General features: G+C 44.4%; 3 protein-coding genes across 4 annotated transcripts in view; all 3 read left to right on the top strand.

The window, feature by feature from the left end:
- Positions 1-6,844, top strand: part of scarb2b (scavenger receptor class B, member 2b) — a 30,248-nt gene extending 23,404 nt beyond the window's left edge. Inside the window, exons 9-12 of the mRNA XM_035523450.1 lie at positions 1,309-1,382; positions 1,926-1,977; positions 2,910-3,062; positions 6,229-6,844. Coding sequence (XP_035379343.1) covers positions 1,309-1,382; positions 1,926-1,977; positions 2,910-3,062; positions 6,229-6,330 — 381 coding nt within the window. The 3' untranslated portion in view covers positions 6,331-6,844. The remainder of the gene's footprint in view (positions 1-1,308; positions 1,383-1,925; positions 1,978-2,909; positions 3,063-6,228) is intronic.
- A 1,659-nt stretch (positions 6,845-8,503) lies between these two features.
- On the top strand, positions 8,504-9,928 carry LOC113589096 (UPF0729 protein C18orf32 homolog). Its single transcript, XM_027028570.2, has 3 exons — positions 8,504-8,577; positions 8,888-9,051; positions 9,574-9,928. Exons 2-3 carry the CDS (start codon positions 8,902-8,904, stop codon positions 9,646-9,648), a joined length of 225 nt encoding a protein of 74 aa, XP_026884371.1. The 5' UTR covers positions 8,504-8,577; positions 8,888-8,901; the 3' UTR covers positions 9,649-9,928.
- Positions 9,929-10,300: 372 nt separating this feature from the next.
- ric1 (RIC1 homolog, RAB6A GEF complex partner 1) overlaps positions 10,301-26,500 on the top strand; it is a 36,031-nt gene continuing 19,831 nt past the window's right edge. For both annotated transcript variants that reach the window (XM_035523453.1, XM_035523452.1), the window contains exons 1-3: positions 10,301-10,749; positions 19,505-19,612; positions 26,171-26,250. In XM_035523453.1, coding sequence (XP_035379346.1) covers positions 10,609-10,749; positions 19,505-19,612; positions 26,171-26,250 — 329 coding nt within the window. In that variant the 5' untranslated portion in view covers positions 10,301-10,608. The remainder of the gene's footprint in view (positions 10,750-19,504; positions 19,613-26,170; positions 26,251-26,500) is intronic.

The raw sequence follows: 26,500 nt of genomic DNA, 5'->3' as shown, positions 1-26,500 counted from the left end.
TGAGTTAGATTAGTGTGGGTTAGATTAAGGTGTGTTAGATTAGTGTGAGTTAGATTAGTGTGAGTTAGATAAGGGTGTGTTAGATTAGTGTGGGTTAGATTAGTGTGGGTTAGATTAGTGTTGTATGTTCGATTAGTGTGTTAGATTAGTGTTGTTTGTTAGATTAATGTTGTGAGTTAGATTAATGTGTGTTAGATTAGTATTGTGTGTTAGATTAGTGTGTGTTTGATTAGTGTGAGTTAGATTAGTGTGTTAGATTAGTGTGAGTTAGATTAGGGTGTGTTAGATTAGTGTGGGTTAGATTAGGGTGTGTTTAGATTAGTGTGAGTTAAATTAATGTGGGTTAGATTAGTGTGAGTTAGATTAGTGTGGGTTAGATTAGGGTGAGTTAGATTAGGGTGAGTTAGATTAGGGTGTGTTAGATTAGTGTGAGTTAGATTAGTGTGGGTTAGATTAGGGTGTGTTAGATTATTGTGAGTTAGATTAGTGTTGTCTGTTAGATTAGTGTTGTATGTTCGATTAGTGTGTTAGATTAGTGTTGTTTGTTAGATTAGTGTGTGTTAGATTAGTGTTTGTTAGATTAGTGTTGTGTGTTAGATTAGTGTGAGTTAGATTAGTGTTGTGTGTTCAATTAGTAAGATTAGTATGTTAGATTAGTGTGGGTTAGATTAGTGTGAGTTAGATTAGTGTTAGATTAGTGTGGGTTAGATTATCTTGAGTTAGATTAGTGTGTGTTAGATTAGTGTTGTGAGTTAGATTAATATTGTGTGTTAGATTAGTGTTGTGTATTAGATTAATGTTGTGTGTTAGATTAGTGTTGTGTGTTCAATTAGTATGTTAGATTAGTGTGGGTTAGATTAGTGTGAGTTAGATTAGTGTGAATTAGATTAGGGAGTGTTAGATTAGTGTGAGTTAGATTGGTGTGAGTTAGATTAGGGTGTGTTAGATTAGGGTGGGTTAGAATAGGGTGGGTTAGATTAGTGTGGGTTAGATTAGGGTGGGTTAGATTAGTCTGGGTTAGATTAGTGTGGGTTATATTAGGGTTATTATAATCTAACACACAACACTAATCTATGATGGTGATGCATCCTTTTATGCCCTCTAGTGGTGATTGCATAGTAGCACAACAAAGCGACTGGCAGTGGGGTGTTGTCATCCTTTGTTTTTATGGGTTTTTTCTTATTCATTTTCTTTTTTTTGACATTTTATTGTCTAGGGATTATTTTTGTGCTTTTGAAGTTCTTTTCAGATTTTAGAGTGTGTGTGTGTGTGTGTGTGTGTGTGTGTGTGTGTGCGCGTGTGATACAGACTACTGGCATACCCGTTCGCGCCAGTAAAAGAGCCCAGATAAACATTATGCTTGAAAGGATAACTGGCTTTCCGTGAGTACTGAGTGTTCTGTTCATGGTATTACACTGGACACCTGCGTGGTTTACTGTCTTTGTGCCACAGTGTTTACACATTGACCTTGTGTCAGATAATTAGGTGAAAGAGCCAAATATTAAGGTTTGATTCTACTCGAAACTCAAATGTTCCTTTTTAACAAGTGCGTGTGGTGTGTGTTGATGTGTGTGCAGTGTGTGTTGGTGTGTATGTGTGGTGTTTGTTGGTGTATGTGCTGAGTGTGTTGGTGTGTGTGCAGTGTGTGTTGGTGTGTATTCAGTGTGTGTTGGTGTGTGTTGGTGTGTGTTGGAGTGTGTGTGCTGTGTATGTTGGTGTATGTGCTGAGTGTGTTGGTGTGTGTGCACTGTGTGTTGGTATGTGTGCTGTGCTGTGCGTGTTGGTGTGTGTGCACTGTGTGTTGGTGTGTGTATGCTGTGTATGTTGGTGTATGTGCTGAGTGTGTTGGTGTGTGTTGGTGTGTGTGTTCTCATCTATTCTGTATTTGCTCTGTGATGTAAAACCACTCCATTGTGTGTGAACAGCATGACAAAGAACATGAAAGGCACCATCTTCCCCATCATGTTCCTTAACGAGGTAAGACGTCTGATTGGTCTTGTGGTTGATTGGGCAGTGGACGCTCTGTAAATCTGCTCCCATTGCATTTAGACTGCTGGCTTTTGTATGCTCCCTTCATTTAAGCATGAGGCTATGGATGTCTGTGTATAATCTCTGTAATATGGATGTCTGTGTAATATCTAATCTGGACGTCTGTGTATAATATCTTCAGTGAAGCATGAGGCTTTGGATGTCTGTGTATAATCTCTGTAATTTGGACGTCTGTGTGTAATCCCTGTAATATGAATGTCTGTTTATAATCTCTGTAATGTGGATGTCTGCATAATCCCTGTAATCTGGACGTCTGTGTATAATCTCTGTAATCTGCACATCTGTGTATAATCCCCAGCAGGGCTCACCACCAGGTCTTAGTGCAGCTGGCTGCAGTTGCCTGAGTATATCATTAGGGTCTTATCATTCTACAGTAGGTCAGGAACGTGCCATGCTGATATGTATACCATGCGCTCCCCCAACTACACTCGCTCTCTCCATGTAGATCTGCTATCAGAACGTAGAATGAGAATTCCTGGGACTAAGACAATAACCTGGAATCAGATACATGGCAGGTGTTTTAGACATACATATGAATTAAGTACACTAGTCTGTAGTTTTGTCTGTGGTGTTTACTGTAGTGTTGCCTGTAGTCTGTATTTTGATGTGTATTGATTTCCTGTTGGTCAGTTTGTATTTTGGTGTGTATTGATTATCTTTTGGTCAGTTTGTATTTTGGTGTGTATTATGTGTTGGTCAGTTTGTATTTTGGAGTTCATTTATTTCCTGTTGGTCAGTTTGTATTTTGGAGTGTATTGATTATCTGTTGGTCAGTTTGTATTTTGGTGTGTATTGATTTCCTGTTGGTCAGTTTGTATTTTGGTGTGTATTGATTTCCTGTTGTGTGATTTGTGTCACAGTCTGTTTTGATTGATGATGCATCAGCGGAGAAACTGCACAAGTTGTTGACCATCGAGACACTTGTGTCGTACTTCCCATTCATCCTTGTGGTACTAGGAGTCCTCCTCTTCATCATCAGCATCCTCCTCCTCATCCGCTCCCGCCAGAGGAAGGTAAGGAGTCTGGGTGTATGTGTGTGTGTACGTGTGTGTGTTTGTGTGCACATACGTGTATGGGTGTGTTTGTGTGCAGGTGTGTTTGTGTGCATGTGCATGTGTGTGCGTGCGTGTGTGTGTGTGTGTGTGTGTGTGTGTGTGTGTATGTGTGTGTGTGTGTGTGTGTGAGGGAGAGACATAGAGAGGTTGTAAGAGAGAGAAATAGAGAGAGAGAATGTGGGAGAATGTATGTGAGTATGTGTGGGCAGCTCCAGTGTGAATGACTAACCTTCACACTCACACTTCGCACCCACACTAACCTTCACACTCATACTAACCTTCACACTCACACTTCACACTCACACTAACCTTCACACACACTTCACACTCACACTTCACACTCACACTAACCTTCACACACACTTCACACTCATAGTCATATAGACACTGGCATAGTCATACAGACACTGGCATAGTCATACAGACACTGGTATAGTCATATAGACACTGGCATAGTCATACAGACACTGGTATAGTCATATAGACACTGGCATAGTCATACAGACACTGGTATAGTCATATAGACACTGGCATAGTCATACAGACACTGGCATAGTCATATAGACACTGGTATAGTCATACAGACACTGGCATAGTCATATAGACACTGGTATAGTCATATAGACACTGGTATAGTCATACAGACACTGGCATAGTCATACAGACACTGGCATAGTCATATAGACACTGGTATAGTCATATAGACACTGGTATAGTCATATAGACACTGGTATAGTCATACAGACACTGGCATAGTCATATAGACACTGGTATAGTCATATAGACACTGGTATAGTCATAGAGACACTGGCATAGTCATACAGACACTGGTATAGTCATATAGACACTGGCATAGTCATACAGACACTGGTATAGTCATATAGACACTAGTATAGTCATAGAGACACTGGTATAGTCATATAGACACTGGCATAGTCATACAGACACTGGTATAGTCATACAGACACTGGCATAGTCATATAGACACTGGTATAGTCATACAGACACTGGCATAGTCATACAGACACTGGCATAGTCATACAGACACTGGTATAGTCATACAGACACTGGTATAGTCATACAGACACTGGTATAGTCATACAGACACTGGTATAGTCATATAGACACTGGTATAGTCATACAGACACTGGTATAGTCATATAGACACTGGCATAGTCATACAGACACTGGTATAGTCATATAGACACTGGTATAGTCATACAGACACTGGTATAGTCATATAGACACTGGTATAGTCATACAGACACTGGTATAGTCATAGAGACTGGTATAGTCATATAGACACTGGCATAGTCATATAGACACTGGTATAGTCATAGAGACTGGTATAGTCATATAGACACTGGTATAGTCATAGAGACACTGGTATAGTCATAGAGACACTGGTATAGTCATACAGACACTGGTATAGTCATAGACACTGGTATAGTCATACAGACACTGGCATAGTCATATAGACACTGGTATAGTCATAGAGACACTGGCATAGTCATATAGACACTGGTATAGTCATATAGACACTGGTATAGTCATAGAGACACTGGTATAGTCATAGAGACTGGTATAGTCATAGACACACTGGTATTGTCATACAGACACTGGTATTGTCATAGAGAGACACTGGTATAGTCATGGAGACACTGGTATAGTCATAGAGACACTGGTATAGTCATAGAGACACTGGTATAGTCATAGAGACACTGGGATTGTCATGGAGACACTGGTATTGTCATAGAGAGACACTGGTATAGTCATAGAGAGACACTGGTATTGTCATAGAGACACTGGCATAGTCATATAGACACTGGCATAATCATATAGACACTGGTATAGTCATGGAGACACTGGTATTGTCATAGAGAGACACTGGTATAGTCATACAGACACGGGTATAGTCATATAGACACTAGTATTGTCATATAGACACTGGCATAGTCATATAGACACTGGTATAGTCATAGAGACTGGTATAGTCATAGAGACACTGGTATTGTCATACAGACACTGGTATTGTCATGGAGAGACACTGGTATTGTCATAGAGAGATACTGGTATAGTCATATAGACACTGGTATAGTCATAGAGACACTGGGATTGTCATGGAGATACTGGTATTGTCAGAGAGACACTGGCATAGTCATATAGACACTGGTATAGTCATATAGACACTGGTATAGTCATATAGACACTGGTATTATAGAGAGACACTGGTATTGTCATAGAGACACTGGCATAGTCATATAGACACTGGTATAGTCATAGAGACACTGGTATTATAGAGAGACACTGGTATTGTCATAGAGACACTGGCATAGTCATATAGACACTGGTATAGTCATAGAGACTGGTATAGTCATATAGACACTGGTATTGACATAGAGACACTGGTATAGTCATAGAGACACTAATGTAGTCATAGAGACACTGGTATAGCCTAAAGTCACATAAGTAGGTTTTCTACCCACTTTCACCCCTGAGTCAGGTCATTCCAACCTCATATGCTAATTAGTTTACAGTATTATATTGATCTGTGCCATGTTGCCTTACATTTACGTTTACGGCATCTGGCAAACGCTCTTATCCAGAGCGACTTACAAAGTGCTTTGTCATTTACTCATAGAATATCCTGGTACAGTACAGTAGGTTAGAGTCCAACATACCAATGAACTAGAACACTGTAGAATACAGGGATCACTGCTGATGACTAGAAGTACAAACACATATAAGCACTATAACAGACAGTGATTAGTGTAATAAACAATAACTACTAGAGTTTGTTAGTCAGCATAGGAGCAGGGTCAGTGATCATTTAAATATTCCACAAATAGACAGTCTGCGTTTGAAGACTGGAAGGGACTTTGCTGTCCAGACAGCCAGTGGAAGTTCGTTCCACCATCTGTGAGCAGGACAGAGAATCGTCTCCATGCTTGTCTCCATGAGACCTGGTGTTTCAAGACGTGTTGTATGGCTCACAGTCCCCTAATTTGAGTTGATATTTTACTGGGGGATTCAGTCACCATCTGATTGGCTGTTGGCCATTTGTGTGAGGGGGCGCTCAGAGGTGAGTGTGATCTGTTTCCTCTTCCTGCTTTTGTTTCTACAGACTTCCACAAAGGAGGACACCATATACTCCCCTGCCAGCACCAAAGCAGATGACGAGAAGAATGGCGCTTATGTAGGCCTTGTGCCTGTTGACAAATCTTGAACGGGACCGCCTTCACTGTGTGTGTGTGTGTGTGTGTGTGTGTGTGTGTGTGTGTGTGTGTGTGTGTGTGTGTGTGTGTGTGTGTGTGTGTGTGTGTGTGTGTGTGTGTGTGTGTGTGTGTCTTCACTTGTGCCTGTTGACAAATCTTGAACGGGACTGCCTTCACTGTGTGTGTGTGTGTGTGTGTGTGTGTGTGTGTCTTCACTTGTGCCTGTTGAGAAATCTTGAACGGGACTGCCTTCACTGTGTGTGTGTGTGTGTGTGTGTGTGTGTGTCTTCACTTGTGCCTGTTGAGAAATCTTGAACGGGACCGCCTTCACTGTGTGTGTGTGTGTGTGTGTGTGTGTGTGTGTGTGTGTGTGTGACTGCAGAGAGTGGCAGTCCCATTCAGCTTCATTGGTCTTCCACTCAGGACTCAGGAGTGAAGCTACAAATGAGAGGATGATTGAGTGAATGAATGAGTGAGTGAATGAATGACTGAGTGAACGGATGACTGAGTGAACGGATGACTGAGTGAATGAATGACTGAGTGAATGAATGACTGAGTGAACGGATGACTGAGTGAATGAATGACTGAGTGAACGGATGACTGAGTGAATGAATGACTGAGTGAATGAATGACTGAGTGAATGACTGTATAAGAGGGTCTCTATACTTTGCCTTGGAGCCATAATTTGTACTTAACTGTTTTGTGTCCCTATATGCTGAACAAGCACATTTCAGGTCATGTCAGGTCATTTCAGGTCAGGTCAGGTCAGGTCATGTCAGGTCATGCTGAATCTCAGGAGTCAAATTACAATTACATTTTTCACTGAAACAAACTTTAGACTACAACCGCTATTGGACTATTTAAGACCACACAGATACAACAGTTACAAACAAGGATGACCTTTGACCTTTTATGGTTTATTTCTTCACAAGTCCCTGCTGTGCTTGGCCTTTTCCAGTTAGTGTGAAGGAAGGCAAGCAGAGAAGCACCCCGTGTGTTGTCTAGGGACCTGCAGGCATGAGTCCTCCCTATTTCAGGCTGATTCGTTTCATTCGCTTTTGTTTTGTTACATGGTGTGACGAGGACGTGGTTGAGTTTATAATAGAAGGAGAAGAAGCAGTAAAATTGCAATATTGTCATTACTGAATAAAAAATATAAACTGATTTGTTTTAGGAGGAGGGGATGTTGTGTAATGTTTATGTTATTTTCTGTATGATTTAACAACTAGCACTAAACCAGCAGTGAACAGAGTAACCTAAATAACATTATCATCTTAATATAGTAGGCATACTAAGTATATGGTAATATAGCACTAAAGGCAGTACATTAATGCATTAATGCACACAGTAGCGAAGGACCCTGTGAATACAGTGACATCATCAGTCAAGACAATTTCACTGCTTAAACCCTTGCAATGAAAAACTACATATACATACTGTCCTTCTGCATTCTATATAAAAAGGCATTACTGCAAGTTTTATTTGTATTCACATGAAGGACGTATGTCTAAATAAAGCATATTTAGCATTTTAATGTAAGTTTGACTTAAAGGTTGTACAAAATCAAAAGTTAAATAACATTACACAGAAGAAGGAACTTGCTCATATATAGTTTTTCGTTGCAAGGGCTAATCTGGTCCAGGAATGAGTGTCAAGTCATTTTGGAAGTCATTCATTATTACTTCAAATGCTTATAATTAACACCTTATGTACATTTAATTTAGATGAGTTGTGTAGCTGACATGTAAGTGGAGATTCTGTAGGTAATGTGATTTAAAGTAGCACAGAGTTGACCACATAAATGATGTGAAACCTGGGTGCCAATCTTCTAAATGCTGTCTGAAATCAAGTGAGAGAGTAAAGATGTATTGTGTAAACGTACACAATAAGGAATTATCAAAGTATATTTCAGGTATTCAATATCAAATTTTGAATTGCAAAAACGTGTGCACAATATTTTGTATAGACACTAAACCATCCTGTTATGAAAATAAATCTGTTACAATGAACTTGTTTTTGTTTTCATTAAGAATCAGAGTAATAGTATGTTCTTTATTTACACCTTAAATACAAGAAACTACCGCACCTCGTTTCACAATTAAGCCAGGAGTCCTAAAAGTGAGTCGGGCTGTGCTCCAGTCCACCAGAGGGCGCTCAGTGAGTCGGGCTGTGCTCCAGTCCACTAGAGGGCGCCAAGACGGTACTTCACTGCTAACGTTAGCTAGCGAGCTCGCCGAGGTCCAAGCAGGCTTGAGTTGGTGAGTATAATTCACTATTCTCCAGTGACATGGTTAAATCATTTATGAACATTCATTAGCGCGACAAGTTAATAGTTTGTTTATCTCACACTGACCGTTGTTTGCTGGCTAACCTAAGATAGCATAGAAAAGTGGAACACAATACGGGCTGTAGTGGACATAGTAGAATTTAGATACCCCAGTAAGACCAGTTTAGCTGGACATCAGAGTGTCCATACCGGAGTTTAGATACCACAGTCATGCTGCTTTAATGTTAATGCTACCCGTATCTACACAATAATTGAGCTCGCTGGCGTGTTTCGCTCTGCAGTGCCGTCTGTAGCTATGGTGTGTATCCCCTGCATCGTCATCCCCGTTCTCCTGTGGGTTTATAAGCGGTTCCTGGAGCCCATCGTTTACCCGTTCATCTCTCCAATCATCAGCCGCTTCTGGACTAAAACAGCAGTCCAGGAGACGGGCGCGGGAAACCTGAAGGTACAAAAAAATCAGAAAAGAAACTCTGAAACCTAAATATGAAAAATTGTTTCGCACTGTATTTAGTGTTAATATTATTGTTTTAGTTTATACCTACTATAACCCGTGTTATTTTGGCTACCTCTCTGAGGTCCTCTTAGCTGTGTTACCTCTCTGAGGTCATCTTAGCTGTCTCTGCAAGTTTGTAAAGTGGTCAGGTCTCAAACCACAATTTTGAAATTGTCATTAACAGGGCACTTAACGTGTGTCAATAACAGGACACAAACCATGCTTATGTTTACAGGTATTAACACTAGCCAATGACTCTTACGGTTGAGCAATGACTGAATAAGCTGTTTTGAGGGGAAAGTGTTCGCTTTACTATTAACACACAACTTTTTAGGGACTTGAACCCTGTATGTGTGTTTAAAGCTACGGTCCCTGCTGTATGTGTGTTTTAAGCTACGGTCCCTACTGTGCTGCACCCAGTAACGCAACCTTGTTCACATACTGATATGTTAACATCTTGATTCTTCCTGTCAGGCTGAGGGCAGCGGGACCGCGGACATCTCCACAGCTAACAGAACGACCACAGCCTCAGACAAAAAGGACGACTGACACTACACACAACCATGCCGCCACAGCGTCATGGTGTAGACATGGTCTGCCTTGGCCATACTGTGATTAATTATTATTCTGCTCTCACTGGATTATTAGACCTCCTGTGTATCATATGCTTTCTGTGTCTTTTCTATGGATCATCTCTGATTGTGGAGAAAAAAAAAAGTAATATATAAACTTGTTGCTTGTTGTCCATTCCTGGATCAGTTTTGAGAGTTTAGTTTCCACAGTATCTTTGAGTATAAGTTCTAAGAAAAATAAAGATTTGAGTCTCATAGCTTTGATTGTTTTGCCACTTTATGCCAGTATATGAATGTTACTTCTGATCTTGTACTAGTTGTGTAAAATTGTCTCCCGTATGTAGACTCATGGTGAGGGGTGAGAGTTAAGGAATACTTTTTTCTGACAAAAACATTAAACCTAAGTGAGGGATTGTAGAGGCGAATTACTGAGAATGTTATTAGTCTGCAACAAATATACTTTTATGAATTGATTAAATTAAATAATCCTCGCGCCGTAGGCTACGATGCACATTTCCACCACCAGGGGGCGACCAAGGCCTAATAGTGCAGGTACCGCGAGAACGTGACGGTCACGGTAACCCAGCCCCTTACCGCGTTAACTCCGCCCCCTTCGAGACCAACCGGGGACTAAAGATGGCGACGGGGGAGATTCGCCAGGGAAAATCGGGTGTCGAAGTTAGTAGCAAAACAAGTGTGTTAGGCGTCGGGGTAGCGTCGCGAACCAGAGGCCTCGCTCCGTGGGCACGTTAGCTAGATCGCTACAGGAGTTCGGACATTTGTTCAGTAGCGTTATATAGCCATAGTTCCACGCCAAGATAGCGAACTGGGCTAGCTGTGCAAGCTAGCAGCCTCATAATGGGTGGGTCCGCCGGAGGGACTGGTACAGACGGCTCAACCGCTGATATGCTGACTGGACAGTAGCTGGTTTGGAGTCATGTATTTTCTGAGCGGATGGCCGCGGAGGCTCCTGTGTCCGCTGAGAAGCGAGGAAGACCCGCGCCACGTTCAGCCTAGCGCGCAGCGGCGCTACTTCGCCGTGCTGGCGGACACGCAGCTCAGCATCTGGTTCAGCAGGGTAAGTGTGTCTGTGACCCTGGGGGTGGATTAATGTACTTTGGAGGGCAGAGCTCTATCTCTAGGTGTAGGTTTTAGAGAGCAGAAGGGTAGGGTATGGGATAGCCATAGGGTTAGGGGTAGGTTCTGGAGAGCAGAGCTCTAGGGGTAGGAGTAGGGGTAGGTTTTGGAGAGCAGAACCCTAGGAGTAGGGGTAGGTTCTGGAGGGCAGAACCCTAGGAGTAGGGGTAGGTTCTGGAGGGCAGAGCCCTAGGAGTAGGGCTAGGTTCTGGAGGGCAGAGCCCTAGGAGTAGGGCTAGGTTCTGGAGGGCAGAACCCTAGGAGTAGGGCTAGGTTCTGGAGGGCAGAACCCTAGGAGTAGGGCTAGGTTCTGGAGAGCAGAGCCCTAGGAGTAGGGCTAGGTTCTGGAGAGCAGAGCTCTAGCAAACGTTACCCTTCAGAATCATGCGAATGCGTGTTCTCTTCTGGTGAGTTTGAAGGAACTAACCCAAGTTATCTAAATAGGCTTAGGTTAGAGTTCTACTGTCCACGTGTCGATTCAGAGGTCTAACAGTTTAAGAATCCTTATTTAAACAAGCAAAAACAGATCTTGCTTAGACACCAGTTTTATAGTCTGGTTACGAAACTTTGAGCCGATGGGAGATAATGTGCACATAGCTGGCTAACATTTCTGATGAAATATCAATGAGTGCGCCACAGTGTCGTGGGGATTGCTAGCTAGCGACAGCATCCTGTTGATTATGACTGGGCTGCTGTCCCCATCTACAATTAGAATAATAATAACGTGGGTCGATGTAAGTGTTGTCCCTGTCTACGCGCCGCTCTGTCTGAGATGGTAGGACATGCTCAGTGGGGTTTTCCGTCTCCATCTCCAGGCATTTCACAGGCACGCTCCAAACTCCTCAGTTCTTTTGTGTTTAGGACTTAGTGCCATAAGACCGTCATTTAAGGCTTTGAAGGGCACCTCGGCGTATGCGAGGCTGTTGGCGACAGTGCGCCTGAACAGAGTGGATGTGCCAAATGCATGCAGATGTCCACGTGTGTGCTTCAGACTGTCGGTGAAGTGCTTGGTCCAAGCCCAGGGTGTACCTAGGATGGTGCCTGCTGGGATGAGTTGGTGATTAGTCGGTGAGGTGCTTGGTACCTAAGACGGTGCTGTGAGACACTAGGAAGCTGGGATGAGTTGGTGATTAGGCACACTGTAGGACAGTGGAGCTGAGCTTCAGTGTGTGTCCCTATCTGTCATATGTGTTGGCATATCACAGTGTTGGGCGTGCTCAAGTTTCCAAAACGCAGCCTAACCAAACCCCCAGGATTACATTTGTAACAAGTTACTTTAGCTGCGTCCATAAAGAGACTTGTAATGTGAACAGTACGTATTGTAACGGGCAGCGGGTGTGTCTGAAAACCAAACCATCATGTGTTTCAGTTCATACTCTGCTTGTAGCCATGCGAGATGAGGCAGACTAGCCTTTTGCATTTCTTGTTAATGGTGCTTTAATGTTTTTAAAGGATGGTGTCGTTACGTGACGGATCTTGGGTGCAGCGGCCTGTCAGCTTGGCCAGTTAAGCTTTGACACTTTCGCGGCGTGCTGCAACTTTAACAGCGCAGAATATTTCAGGCCTTATTTCAGGCCTTGATTTCATGAATTGGCCAAAGATTAAGCATTGGGGGCGTTTTTGGGTGTCTCAGAGTTAGAAGCTCTACTGCTATAAAACAGTGAAATATTGCATTTGACGCTCAACCCAGTAAATGCCCTGCTGTAGTTCCTGATGCCTTTTGCTGTTGGGAGGTGAAGTGAATGTCCAGGAAAAGTTCGCTCTGGTATTTGTGTGGCTCCACCAAACCTTTCCTGACTGGTGTATCTCTAGACTTGGTCACACTGTCCCCAGCCCACACACATATACACACTCACACACCACACACACACACACACACACACACACACGCATGGTTAGTTAGCCCCTCTCTCTCTCTCACACACACACACACACACACACACACACACACGCATGGTTAGTTAGTCTCTCTCTCTCTCTCTCTCTGACTCTGACTCTGACACACATTCTTCCTCTTCATATATCTCTCTCTCTCTCACACACACACACACACCATCCCTTCGGCATATATAAGCATGTGCCACATCATGTCCTGACTTGTGTTTGCAGAGCTGCTAGAGTCATTTGTGCATGTGCACACGTACATAAAGGCACAAGCAAACACACACACACACACACACACACACACTCTAGGTCACTTTACACACACACACACACACTCTAGGTCACTTTACACACACACACACACACTCTAGGTCACTTTACACACACACACTCTAGGTCACTTTACACACACACACACACACTCTAGGTCACTTTACACACACACACACACACTCTAGGTCACTTTACACACACACACACACACTCTAGGTCACTTTACACACACACACACACACTCTAGGTCACTTTACACACACACACTCTAGGTCACTTTACACACACACACACACACTCTAGGTCACTTTACACACACACACTCTAGGTCACTTTACACACACACACACACTCTAGGTCACTTTACACACACACACACACACTCTAGGTCACTTTATACACACTCACACACACACACTCTAGGTCACTTTATACACACTCACACACACACTCTAGGTCACTTTATACACACTCACACACACACACTCTAGGTCACTTTATACACACTCACACACACACACTCTAGGTCACTTTATACACACTCACACACACACACTCTAGGTCACTTTATACACACTCACACACACACACTCTAGGTCACTTTATACACACTCACACACTCTAGGTCACTTTATACACACACACACACTCTAGGTCACTTTATACACACTCACACACTCTAGGTCACTTTACACACACACACACACACACACACACTCTAGGTCACTTTATACACACTCACACACACACACTCTAGGTCACTTTATACACACTCACACACACACACTCTAGGTCACTTTATACACACTCACACACACACTCTAGGTCACTTTATACACACTCACACACACACACACACACTCTAGGTCACTTTATATACACACACACACACACTCTAGGTCACTTTATACACACACACACACACACACTCTAGGTCACTTTATACACACACACACACACACACTCTAGGTCACTTTATACACACACACACACACACACTCTAGGTCACTTTACACACACACACACACACACACACACTCTAGGTCACTTTATACACACACACACACACACACACTCTAGGTCACTTTATACACACACACACACACACTCTAGGTCACTTTATACACACACACACACACACTCTAGGTCACTTTATACACACACACACACACACTCTAGGTCACTTTATACACACTCACACACACACACACTCTAGGTCACTTTATACACACTCACACACACACACACTCTAGGTCACTTTATACACACTCACACACACACACTCTAGGTCACTTTATACACACTCACACACACACACTCTAGGTCACTTTATACACACTCACACACACACACTCTAGGTCACTTTATACACACTCACACACACACACACACACACACACACTTACATACACACACACTCTGCTCTTCTCCCGCTGAGTACAGTAACACAGTAGACACATTCATTCTGTCTCTCTCTTCTCTAGCTCTCTCTCTCTCTCTCTCGCATGCGCACACACACACTCACTCTCTCTCTCTTTTCACCCTCACACTTTATCTATATTTCTGCTGCAGCCACCAGCAGTACGTGTGAATTTGTCTGTTCTGGTCTTTGGGTTGGGTTTTGGTTTTAAAGGGGTGAAACACGCAACCTTGCAGTCAGTAGCAGTGGGACAGGGTGGAACGTTTAAACTGTCTATCATTGTTACCAGACATTATTTTCTTCCAAATGGACCTATTAAATTTAGCCCTGTTGTATGTTTATCCCTGTCAAATCCACCTTGTTAATCTTCTGCTCTCTGTGCGGGAGGACGTGGGAGATGGAGCTCTTCCTCTTCCTCTTCCTGCTGATTGCCAGTAGTCAGACTGACTGAGAAACCATTTCTCTGTCTCTGTTTTGCACACCACACACATTAGAAACAGGGCTGGGGATTATTTGTCTTTGTATCAATTCTATTTCTGATTCCAGTTCAGCACACCAGATCCGATTCTTGCCAGGTCAGGATCTTGCCAATTCCAAGGTTCAGTCCCAATATGGTGAAAAAAGATGCCAAATATTACAATATAAAGAATATTTTTTTCATCTGTGAACTATGTGGTTCATTAATTGTAGGATTTGGGTTACCACATCTGTCATGATTGTCACAATCTGCCACATCTGCCAAATGTCACAAATTGCCTTTGGGTAGTAAAGAACACTTTTGGTAGTAAAAAGTAATATGGTGTATCTTAGTGTTTCCTGTGGGTTGTATTAAGCTAATCTTAACCTAACCCCTATCTCTAACCGTCTTAACCTAACCCTAACAGTCTTCACTAATACTACAGCAGCGCATACGCAGGTCCTGGTAGACGGCTGCGTCATTACACACAACGTACACAGGTCCTGGAGTAACGCCCTGGCGGTTGTTGGGACAGGGTGGAGTAACACCCCTGGAAGATTCCATTGGGATGCTAATGTTTGCTAGTGTCCAGACATGGCAAAGTGCTGAAGACACGTTTTGCCAGATTGCAATTTTGAGAGCAAGAAAAAAAAGGTGTATTTCGTGATGTTTGGTTGCACTCTGGAAAGTGTTGGTCTCAGATCATGAGAATGAGCAGACCACGGCAGGCAAGTTATAAACCCCAGACATTCCCGCACGGGACATGCAACAACTGGTCAGACAAACAGGAACTAAAAACCAGTGCTGTCACGCACAAAAAAAAAACAGTGTGCGCCAGTTTGATTTCACGTCGACACTGCTGATGATGCAGACTGAAACGCATCAGCAGGGTTAGGGTTAGTTGATCAGTTATTATTTAAAATGTGTACCAGGGTTGGGGTTAATTAATCAGTTATTATTATTATTATTATTATTTAAAATGTGTACCAGGGTTGGGGTTAGTTAATCAGTCCCCTGTTGTTGTTGTTATTTTAAAATGAAACGTGTACCAGTCCATGCATCACTGATTTGTGAAGTCCGACATCTCTGAGCGGAGTGAGCGCCACCCTCTGGTGGGAGAAACGGAACACTGCAATGGAAGCTCTGTCTCGGAAGCTTGAGTTCATGGAAAGTTCCAAAATCCTACCTGGAAGAGCCAAGTCCAGCAGGCTTGTTATGGAATGTGAGACTCCATGGGCTGTTGGATCCTAAAGGATCAGAATGGGAATCAGGTTGCTCCTTGCTTCCTTATTTCTCCTTCAGTGTGTGTTTTTCTTTCAGAGGTATGTTTTGTTTTGAATTTACCATCACACCCTGGCACACTGCCAACTACACATTTTGTCTGGGGTCACCTCAGCTCTCCCATTGGCCCTAATAAGACCATGAAGGGAAGTCTTATATGTAGGCTGAAATTATGAGGTCCAGTTTTAGCAGTGGTTTCATTTTCAGCAAACATTCTGTGGGTCATTTCTGAAGGCTTGTGTTTGGTATTGGCTTTATAGGGTTAGGGGTTTAAGGTTAGGGGATTTATAAGGTTGATAGGGTTAGGGGATTTATAAGGTTGATAGGGTTAGGGGATTTATAAGGTTGATAGGGTTAGGGGATTTATAAGGTTGATAGGGTTAGGGGATTTATAAGGTTGATAGGGTTAGGGGATTTTTAAGGTTGATAGGGTTAGGGGATTTATAAGGGTTAGGGGGTTTATAGTGTTAGGGGTTTAAGGTTAGGGGATTTATAAGGTTGATGGGGTTAGGGGGGTTATAAGGTTAGCGTTGCTGGTTTGTACGGTTAGGGTTGCTGTTTTGTAGGGTTAGCGGGTTTATAGGTTTAGGCGGTTAAGGTTGCTGGTTTATTTGGTTAGCGGGTTTATAAGGTTTATAGGCTTAGGGTTGCTGGTTTATAGGGTTAGCGGGTTGATGGGTTTAGGCAGTTAGGGTTGCTGGTTTATAGGGTTAGTGGGTTTATAAGGTTTAGGCGGTTAGGGTTGTTGGTTTATCGGCTTAGGGGTTTATAAGGTTTATCGGGTTAGGGTTGCTGGTTTATAGGGTTAGCGGGTTTATAAGGTTGATGGGGTTAGGATTGCTGGTTTATAGGGTTAGGGGTTTATAGGGTTAGGGTTGCTGGTTTATAAGGTTAAGGGGTTTATAGGGTTAGGGTTGCTGGTTTATAGGGTTAGGGAGTTTATAAGGCTTATCAGGTTAGGGTTGCTGGTTTATAGGGTTGGCGGATTTATAAGATTGATAAGGTTAGGGCTGCTGGTTTATAGGGTTAGGGAATTTATAGGGTTAGGGCTTTATAAGGTTTATAGGGTTAGGGTTGCTGTTTTCCCATGTTCCGTGCTTCACTGTGCTCATCAGGAAGACAACGTTCCAGTGTGGACACTATGGATGTGTTATCACAAAACTCAACCCGACACAACAGGAAGAGTGCAGTCGGCATGTGCGCCTGGATCCCAATCTTGGAGTAACTGGCCAATTTATAGGTCATGTCGGAATATAATGATTAATCTGACGAGGATAACTATCAGTGTTCTCCAGCGTTCCCTTCCCCCAACATCAGAGTACTCTAACTGACTTTAAGAAGCGCTCAACTATTTACTGAATGTCAGATGGAAATACAAACAATGCTGTCACAGTGTAGTTCTGCTGGAGGATCCACGCAGGAGGAAATGAACTGGGTCTAAACAAGCATACAAACATTCTTCCTCTGATGGGAGAGTTTGTTTTTCAGAGCAACTCAAATTAGAAAAAATACCATCTAGTGAGAATTTTCCTGTGAAACAGTAACTGATCAGGCTCCTGCGCACGCACTAACAATTGTTGGGTAAGGTGCGCTGCGCTCAGATAGCACCTGTCATACCTCTACCACTCTACACTACCCAGCAACCTGTTCATTACCCAGCCAACAGCTCAGCCTATCAGGCACGTTCAATCAGATCGTCATCACTGGAGTATTGAACTCATCTGTGTGTTCAGAGAAGTTGTTGAATATAAGGCTGTTTCAAGCACTCATTCATAGTGAAGTATTGCCTCTAGAATTTCTAAGCATACCGAGCGTTATTTTCTTTGACTGGCTTCCTGTGTACCGTCCCCATACTTTGTCTTTCTCGTTGCTGATTTTGCCTTTTGGATTTACTACCTGGTTTTTGTATTGCTCTTTTGGCTTTGGACATGGACTTTGATCTCTCTATGATTTGGATTTCCCCTTACTTTGCTTTTTTGACCCTGAGTTATTCTGCTACCACCGATTGGAACAAGTTCTTATTCTAAATCCGCAAGCATCTGATTCTGTCTGCCCGTCACACTCAACAGCATGGTCAACAGCAGAGTTGGATGGGGTTAGGGGGGTAACGGGGTTTCACACCGGTTTAGCCAAATGTCTACTCCACTAACAGGGCCGCATGCAGCGGGACTGCCCCGGGACAGGGTCGCTGGGCTACATTACCCTAACCCCGAATCTAACCCTGTTCTCTTTCTACAATGCTAAAGCTGAAACTTGGTGTTGACCTGTGGGTTTGATTTTGAATCTTGGGTCTGTGTGTTTGAGGGGAGCGTCACAGATTCAGTGGCCCAGTCTGGGCACTTCTCATCAATTCCTGCTGATGTTGGATCAGTTTTGTGGTGCAGGTGTGCAGCTGGCGGCATCAGTGGAGGGCTGCTGTCCTGCAAGACTGGCTGGGTTAGAACTGCAGGACTGCAGGTGCTGTGGTCAGTTCCTACACACACAGGCAGAGAAGAATGAAAAACAAATGCAGGTCTCAGTCAAAACAGCTTCTCAAAGTGAATGACCTTTCAAGGGAGGAAACCATACACATGTACACACTTTTTTTTTTTTTCCTTCCTTCTGTCTCTCACTGAGGCGCAAACACACACACACACACACACACACACACACACACACACACACACACACACACACTTATTTTCTCAGTCTCCCCCCCACACACACACATCTGACAGAGTTGTTGTAGTGCACAGCTTGTTCAAGCTGTTCTCTCTCCTCAACCTGGTTCCCTGTCATCCCACGCACCACCTTTTGTTCTCGCTCGTGCTCTGAACGTGTTGTTTCGCTACCTCTTCTTGTCTTGCCTCTGGTGAGCACTTCCTCTTCTGGCCTTCATCAGAGCAGAGCAGCTCATGTGGTCAAGACAGGCAATCAAAAAATAAAACCCTATTCGGCAGTATACTGGCTGACATGGAAATAAATAAATACATTTTTATTTTATTTTTTCTTCCTGGAGGGAGGGGTGGGGCCTTTAATTGAACTACACCGTGGGCTAAAGTTATTTGGTCATTTTGTTTCTTTACTGTATTTTGTGTAGTTATTTCCTGTGTTTGGATGCTTTTGTGGCCTACAGCCCTTAAAAGAAATCGATGCTTTATTTTGGAGGGTCTTTAAGGGGCTCGGGGTCAGGGGCTTTAAGAACCGGCCTGTAGAACGTGTGTGAAGCACTAACATGTCTCTGCAGTGCTGACGTGTTTAGGTTCTGGTCTGGTTCCACAGACGTTAGGAGGCACATTTTCAGTTGTTTTATTAAAAATAAAACTTCTATTTTTTTTTCCTCCCACACTCTCTCTCACTCTCTCTCACTCTCTCTCACTCTCTCTCTCTCTCTCTCCCCAGCCCAGTGTTCTGGTAGTAAGCTACATTGAGTCTCTCAAGGCGGTGTCCCAGTTTGGCTTCTATCAGCAGGCCAAATGGAAACCAGACGACTCCATGATCGCAGTGGCGGTGAGTCCTGCCCAGATCTCACTTCCTCTTTAACTGCTCGTCTAGTTCTTCTCTCTCTCTCTTTCGGTCTCTTTCTTGCGTTCTCTCTCTCTCTCTCTAAACATCTTTGTTTCTCTCTTCTTGCTCTGTTCTCTGCAGGGTTAGTGGTTAGGATTAGACTGCCGGTGTCTGTATAGGCCATCTTCACACACACACAACCACCCCGCTCTGGGTTTGACACTAACAGAAGCTAGTGCCCTGGTCCCAGGCTTGTCCTGTGGAGGGCGGTGTCACTGCAGCGTGTTAACCAGAGCGTTGCTGGTGTGTGAGACTGCTACATTGGGAAACAGAACATATGACATGTTCCCTCCAAGCTCCTGAGAGGGGTTTGTGTGTGTGTGCACGCGTGTGCGTGAGCACGAGAGTGAGTGAGTGTGTGCTGACTAAAACACCTACAAGTTAATTTTAAGAACAGTACAAGTTGCCTCGTGCTGCTTAATGGTCTCGCGTACAAAATTTTCAGATGATGCAGAACTGGAGCGCTCTGCATTCATTAGTGTTGTTGCAACGGCGACGTGTCCCCAGCATGGCAGCTCACCGGAAGGGAAGGTCAGCTGACCTCAGAGGAGTGACATCACTCAGCGTCTTCCTGCGCTCCAGATCACCATTACTGCACTACCTTTCACACAGCAGGCTGGGAGGAGGAACCCTAGGACCGGGGCAATAGACGCTCAGTAGAGAGGACCGGGGCAATAGACGCTCGGTAGAGAGGACCGGGGCAATAGACGCTCGGTAGAGAGGACCGGGGCAATAGACGCTCGGTAGAGAGGACCGGGGCAATAGACGCTCGGTAGAGAGGACCGGGGCAATAGACGCTCGGTAGAGAGGACCGGGGCAATAGACGCTCGGTAGAGAGGACCGGGGCAATAGACGCTCGGTAGAGAGGACCGGGGCAATAGACGCTCGGTAGAGAGGACCGGGGCAATAGACGCTCGGTAGAGAGGACCGGGGCAATAGACGCTATAGAAGCTGTCTGTCCATGATCTCCTCGGTCTTCCTGTTGTGAACCAGAGCCCTCATTTCCACTGTGTCCGGGGCCGGGTTGCGGAGTTGGGTTGCAGAGGGAGGGATGGAGAGAGAGAGGGAGAGCGAGCCTTATTGGCATATGTGCTGCTCAAACTCGCACTTCCACACTGCTTCCTTTTTGGCCTGAGACACACACATGAGAATCTGTATTGTAAAGGAATAAAAGGGCTTGGTAACAGAATGTCGTCTGTTCAAAGTTACAGCTACGGCTGGACATCAGAGTTACAGCAAAATACAGACACCAGAAGGGAAGACCCAAAGTGCGTGCACGGCAGCCTGTGAAACGTCGGTGTTGTCATCCCTCAGTATTCTCCTGCCTTTGGGAAGATGATATTCACATCCCCTAACCTATTTACAGCATAATCTGAGGCCTGAATAAGTAATGCCTTCTGAATAATTCATATCCCTTGAATAAATCATATATTCAAGGTTGTGTACAGCATTGTTTATGGCATGTATAATTCATCTTCGGTCTTGCTTTACATCGGTACCGTCGCCTCATGACCATGTGAGGAGGGCGTGGGGGGTGCGGGCTTCCAAAAACTCAGACAGGTTTTAGGGGGCGTCGCAATTTAAATATAGACTACACTGCCATTAGGGTTTACTACACACACAGACCGGACACTGCCATTAGGGTTTACTACACACACAGACCGGACACTGCCGTTAGGGTTTACTACACACAGACCGGACACTGCCGTTAGGGTTTACTACACACAGACCGGACACTGCCGTTAGGGTTTACTACACACAGACCGGACACTGCCGTTAGGGTTTACTGCACGCACAGACCGGACACTGCCGTTAGGGTTTACTACACACAGACCGGACACTGCCGTTAGGGTTTACTACACACAGACCGGACACTGCCGTTAGGGTTTACTGCACGCACAGACCGGACACTGCCGTTAGGGTTTACTGCACGCACAGACCGGACACTGCCGTTAGGGTTTACTGCACGCACAGACCGGACACTGCCGTTAGGGTTTACTGCACGCTCAGACCGGACACTGCCGTTAGGGTTTACTGCACGCTCAGACCGGACACTGCCGTTAGGGTTTACTGCACGCTCAGACCGGACACTGCCGTTAGGGTTTACTGCACGCACAGACCGGACACTGCCGTTAGGGTTTACTGCACGCACAGACCGGACACTGCCGTTAGGGTTTACTGCACGCACAGACCGGACACTGCGCCTAGGGTTTACTGCACGCACAGACCGGACACTGGCGTTAGGGTTTACTGCACGCACAGACCGGACACTGCGCCTAGGGTTTACTACACGCACAGACCGGACACTGGGGTTAGGGTTTACTACACTAGTCTATATATGCAGTAAATCATTGACCGACTTTGGTGTTCTTGTTTTTTGTGGTGACTGTGAAACCACAGAAGAGAAAAGACAGCAGTGGTCACTTTGGGAAGGTGTGAGGATTGTGTTTTGTCTGGAACATGGGCTGCATGCTCAAAGAGATTTCCCATAGGTTTTCCATTCTGGAAATACATTTGGATCACAGAGGAATACAGAGGATTCTGATTGGTTCACAGAGTGGAATTGTGAATTCTGACTGGTTTCTTTCCTAGATGGAAGATGCTTATAGAGAGACAGACATGCCTTCATTTGTAGACTTCTCTGAAGGGTGTGACCATAGCCTGTGTGTGTGTGTGTGTGTGTGTGTGTGTGTGGTTCTCTGAAGGGTGTGGCCATAGCCTGTGTGTGTGTGGTTCTCTGAAGGGTGTGGCCATAGCCTGTGTGTGTGTGTGTGGTTCTCTGAAGGGTGTGGCCATAGCCTGTGTGTGTGGTTCTCTGAAGGGTGTGGCCATAGCCTGTGTGTGTGGTTCTCTGAAGGGTGTGGCCATAGCCTGTGTGTGTGTGGTTCTCTGAAGGGTGTGGCCATAGCCTGTGTGTGTGTGGTTCTCTGAAGGGTGTGGCCATAGCCTGTGTGTGTGTGTGTGGTTCTCTGAAGGGTGTGGCCATAGCCTGTGTGTGTGTGTGTGTGGTTCTCTGAAGGGTGTGGCCATAGCCTGTGTGTGTGTGTGTGTGGTTCTCTGAAGGGTGTGGCCATAGCCTGTGTGTGTGTGTGTGTGGTTCTCTGAAGGGTGTGGCCATAGCCTGTGTGTGTGTGTGTGGTTCTCTGAAGGGTGTGGCCATAGCCTGTGTGTGTGTGTGTGTGTGTGGTTCTCTGAAGGGTGTGGCCATAGCCTGTGTGTGTGTGTGTGTGTGGTTCTCTGAAGGGTGTGGCCATAGCCTGTATGTGTGTATGTGTGTGTGTGTGTGTGTGTCTTTGTCTGTCTGTCTGTCTGTCTGTCTGTCTTGTTACTCTGCTGTGCTCCATCTTCTCATCAGTACAGTGCGTATTGCCCCAGTGACATGATTAACAATCATTACCCATCATGCACTTGTGGTGTAAACCCTGAACACACAGAGAGAGAGCGCGCGAGCACACACACACACACTCCGTTGCTATCTAGCTAGCTGGGGGTTTCTCTTCTCCCCTTCGGTTTTCTGCCTGCGGTTCCGTCTCTGCAAGTCCCTGATTAGTCCGAACAGCTGACAGCAGCTGCTCTCCAGATGTCTGGCCACGACAGTGAACCTCATGACCAGCCCCCCAACTCCTGCTACTGTAATGCCGGAGTGTGAGCAGCTAAAGGTTGGTTCCCAAAATCCGCAGTAGCAAAACAGTACAACAGCTGGAGTGGAGTGAGTGAACACTCCTGCCTGTTTGTCTTTCAGTGATTCTGTGTCTGTGTGTGTGTGTGTGTGTGTGTGTGTGTGTGTGTGTGTGTGTGTGTGTGTGTGTGTGTGAGAGAGAGTGAGAGTGAGAGAGAGAGAGAGAGAGAGAGAGAGAGAGAGTTCCTTCAGTCTGTGACCTGTTTAGGCTCATTGTTTGAACCTGATCTTTAGCTTCTGAAGGCTGTCCTATCTTTGGTGTTTCTGGCCCAGTCGCTGGTTCATTCAGTGCATGTGCAGTAAAATCGCCGCCTTTCTTCAGCCTTCATAAAGGTCTTTTCGTTTCAGTTACCAGGGCAACTGTATTCCATTTGGGGTTTTTTTTTTTTTTTCAATGAGGGCTTCATAATTTAGCAGAGCATGATTTCTCAGACCAGGCCTTGAAGTAACCGTCCTGTGTGCAGACGTCTCTCTCGCTGGGTAGGACACGAATAGCTACAGTGATGACTGGATTCCTTCCAGTTCTGGGGGACAGACCATCATGTACCTCCAGACCCAAACCCTCGCATTTCAAAAATGTCTCACGAGCAGCTGGTGGGTGACCCATGTTCTGACTAAAGACTCCAGTACTGGCCAGGAATGCGAGAGGGCCCGATGTTTTAAAACCACAGACGTTTCTGTTTGTTATGAAGTTTTGAGCCACTTCGTATTTGAGCTACTACTAACAAGTCAGCTTTCCCCTCCTGAGCCTCTGGGGGTGGAGCATGGACGGTAGTCGTGCCTCACACGGCTGTCGAGCTAGTGCTCGAATTCGGGTGGAGTTTTATTGCTGTTGTGGCACAGATATTAATGGATTGCTGCGGTAATGGAGGGCATGTATGGAGTCCTGCTGTATGCAGGAGGAGTAATGAGTCACTGAGGAGGCAGTGGGTGGGGCATCTTCCCCCTGACTGGTGCCTCGTGACAATAGCAGGAAATGTGTGTGTTCTACTGAAATTCAACAGAGTTCACCTGGAAACCAAAACCGAAGTACAGCATGTGAGCCAATGGGTTACCCACCCCAGCGCTAACCTGGGAGAGCCAGTGGGTTACCCAACCCCAGAACTAACCCTAGTTAGCCAAATAGTTAGAGCCCTGAACGCAAGCTCACGCGCTCACACAAAGAGCAAAAAGTCAAAGGTTTTGAAGAATTTTACTGTGGGACCATGAGACGGTTTTGGTTGGTTTAGTTTTTGTCCCTTTATCCACTTAGTGTCCTGATAACTAACTTTTAAACATGAACCTTGAAATAAATGTTAACCTTTATCTCAGGCTGCCTGAATGAGTAAATGTGTGTCTGTATTTTTCTAAAGTTTCTAGTGGTCTGTACTTCTGCCCATTTCATCAGCAAAAAAATACTTCACCTGCAAAAAAATACTTCAGACTAACTCCAGAACAGGCTAGCTGTGCCAATAACCTTCCCAAACACACACACACACACACGCGCACACACACGCGCACACACACACACACAGAGTCTCAGACGCTAACCCATTACAGACTGTTGAATATGTTGGCGACATTCTCTGCTCTGACATCAGCACCTTGAACCCAACAGAAAGTTCACATACATCTCTGTGGGTTAAGGCTAAGGGTACCCTTGGTGGTACCCTTATATATAAATATATTCACCAGATTTTTATTTACGTCATCCTCTTTTCCATAATTTTCCACCAAGATGTCTTGCTAAGAATTCTTTCTCTCTATCTATCTATCTATCTATCTATCTATCTATCTATCTATCTATCTATCTATCTATCTATCTATCTATATATATATATATATATATACATATATATATATAATATTCATCTGTCACTTGTCCATCCGGAGTGTCTGTGGAAGTTGCATCATGGGTAATAATTTACTGCTCCTCATGTATGGTTGCCATGGAAATGCCCTTTTTTGAGTTGTTGCATTCCCAAAGTCTTTATGCTGGTGTCTTTCTTTCTTATTTGAGTACACAGCATCTGAAGAAACTGTCTAGAAACTGGTTTTGTCATGCATGTTATTTTACAGAAAACTGATTATGTACTATAGAAAATGGAAAAAATAAAAATAAAAATCAGTATGGAAGCCTTGTTTAAGAAGACTGAAGATGGATTCTGATATGATAGCTGGGTTAGTGAACTCTAATCCCTCAGGTCTAAACACAAGGCTTTATGATAACTGGGTTGGTAAACCCTACCTCTAATTGAAGTAGACACTTGGGCCAAGACATTCATTGACATCCAGGCTTATTTTTCCATCATTTTGGATCCATTTGAGCTCATCTAATACAGAAGAAAATCTCAGAGACAAAAAGCATCTTTTATTTTTGTGCTTTATAATATGTATTTTGATGCTGGAGATTCATTTTCAGTCATGCTCTGCATTTCCTGGTTCACCAGGGGCTTTTCAAATAAATTGAACTATTTTGAGCATATACATGAAATTACACAGGAGCTACACAGCATTTTCCACTAGATGTGTTGGACATCTCCAAAGTGCCAAAAAACCACTCCAAATGCACATAGTCATTAGACACTATACATCGACTGTGCAAGTCGATGTTTCTTTTTGCTAAAACATCACAACAGAGTTCAACAACTTACTAAAAGACAATATTCTTACACACCTGTTGTTGGGTTTAGTGTGTGTGTGGTTCACACACCTGTTGTTGGGTTTAGTGTGTGTGTGGTTCACACACCTGTTGTTGGGTTTAGTGTGTGTGTGGGTGCGTTTGTAGGCCTCACTCATCAGTCTCTCGACCCTGACCTGAACTCTAACCCTCTCTGTTCCAGGCCTCTAATGGATACGTGCTATTGTTCGACGTGGTTGGCGGAGGTGAGGACCGGTATCTGTACGAGCCTGTCTATCCCAGGTGAGGTCTCTCTCTCCACCCTTTTACACTGAGGAAAAAAGAGAATGTTTTTAGATGATTCTAGGTCATACACTTGTTGGTCAGGGTCACGGTCAGGCTTAGGGTTTGTCGGGTCAGGGTTGTGCATCGCTGCTCCAACACAGTGCAGTGTAGACACATTTCATTTTTTCATCATTACTGTAAAGTTGATTTTACAGAAAACTGAAGAAACAGAATCTTTCATTCATGTGTGTTGGTGCAGGGTCAGGGT

The sequence above is a fragment of the Electrophorus electricus genome, unplaced genomic scaffold (genome assembly GCF_013358815.1).
Source record: "Electrophorus electricus isolate fEleEle1 unplaced genomic scaffold, fEleEle1.pri S50, whole genome shotgun sequence".
In the NCBI taxonomy this organism is placed as follows: Eukaryota; Metazoa; Chordata; class Actinopteri; order Gymnotiformes; family Gymnotidae; genus Electrophorus; species Electrophorus electricus.
This window is presented reverse-complemented; position numbering and strand designations above follow the sequence as displayed.

Coding starts and splice junctions, on each gene's coding strand:
- LOC113589096 (XM_027028570.2), top strand. CDS start 8,902: ATGGTGTGTATCCCCTGCATCGTCATCCCCGTTCTCCTGTGGGTTTAT. Junction 9,052..9,573: donor CGGGCGCGGGAAACCTGAAG/GTACAAAAAAAT, acceptor TCTTCCTGTCAG/GCTGAGGGCAGCGGGACCGC.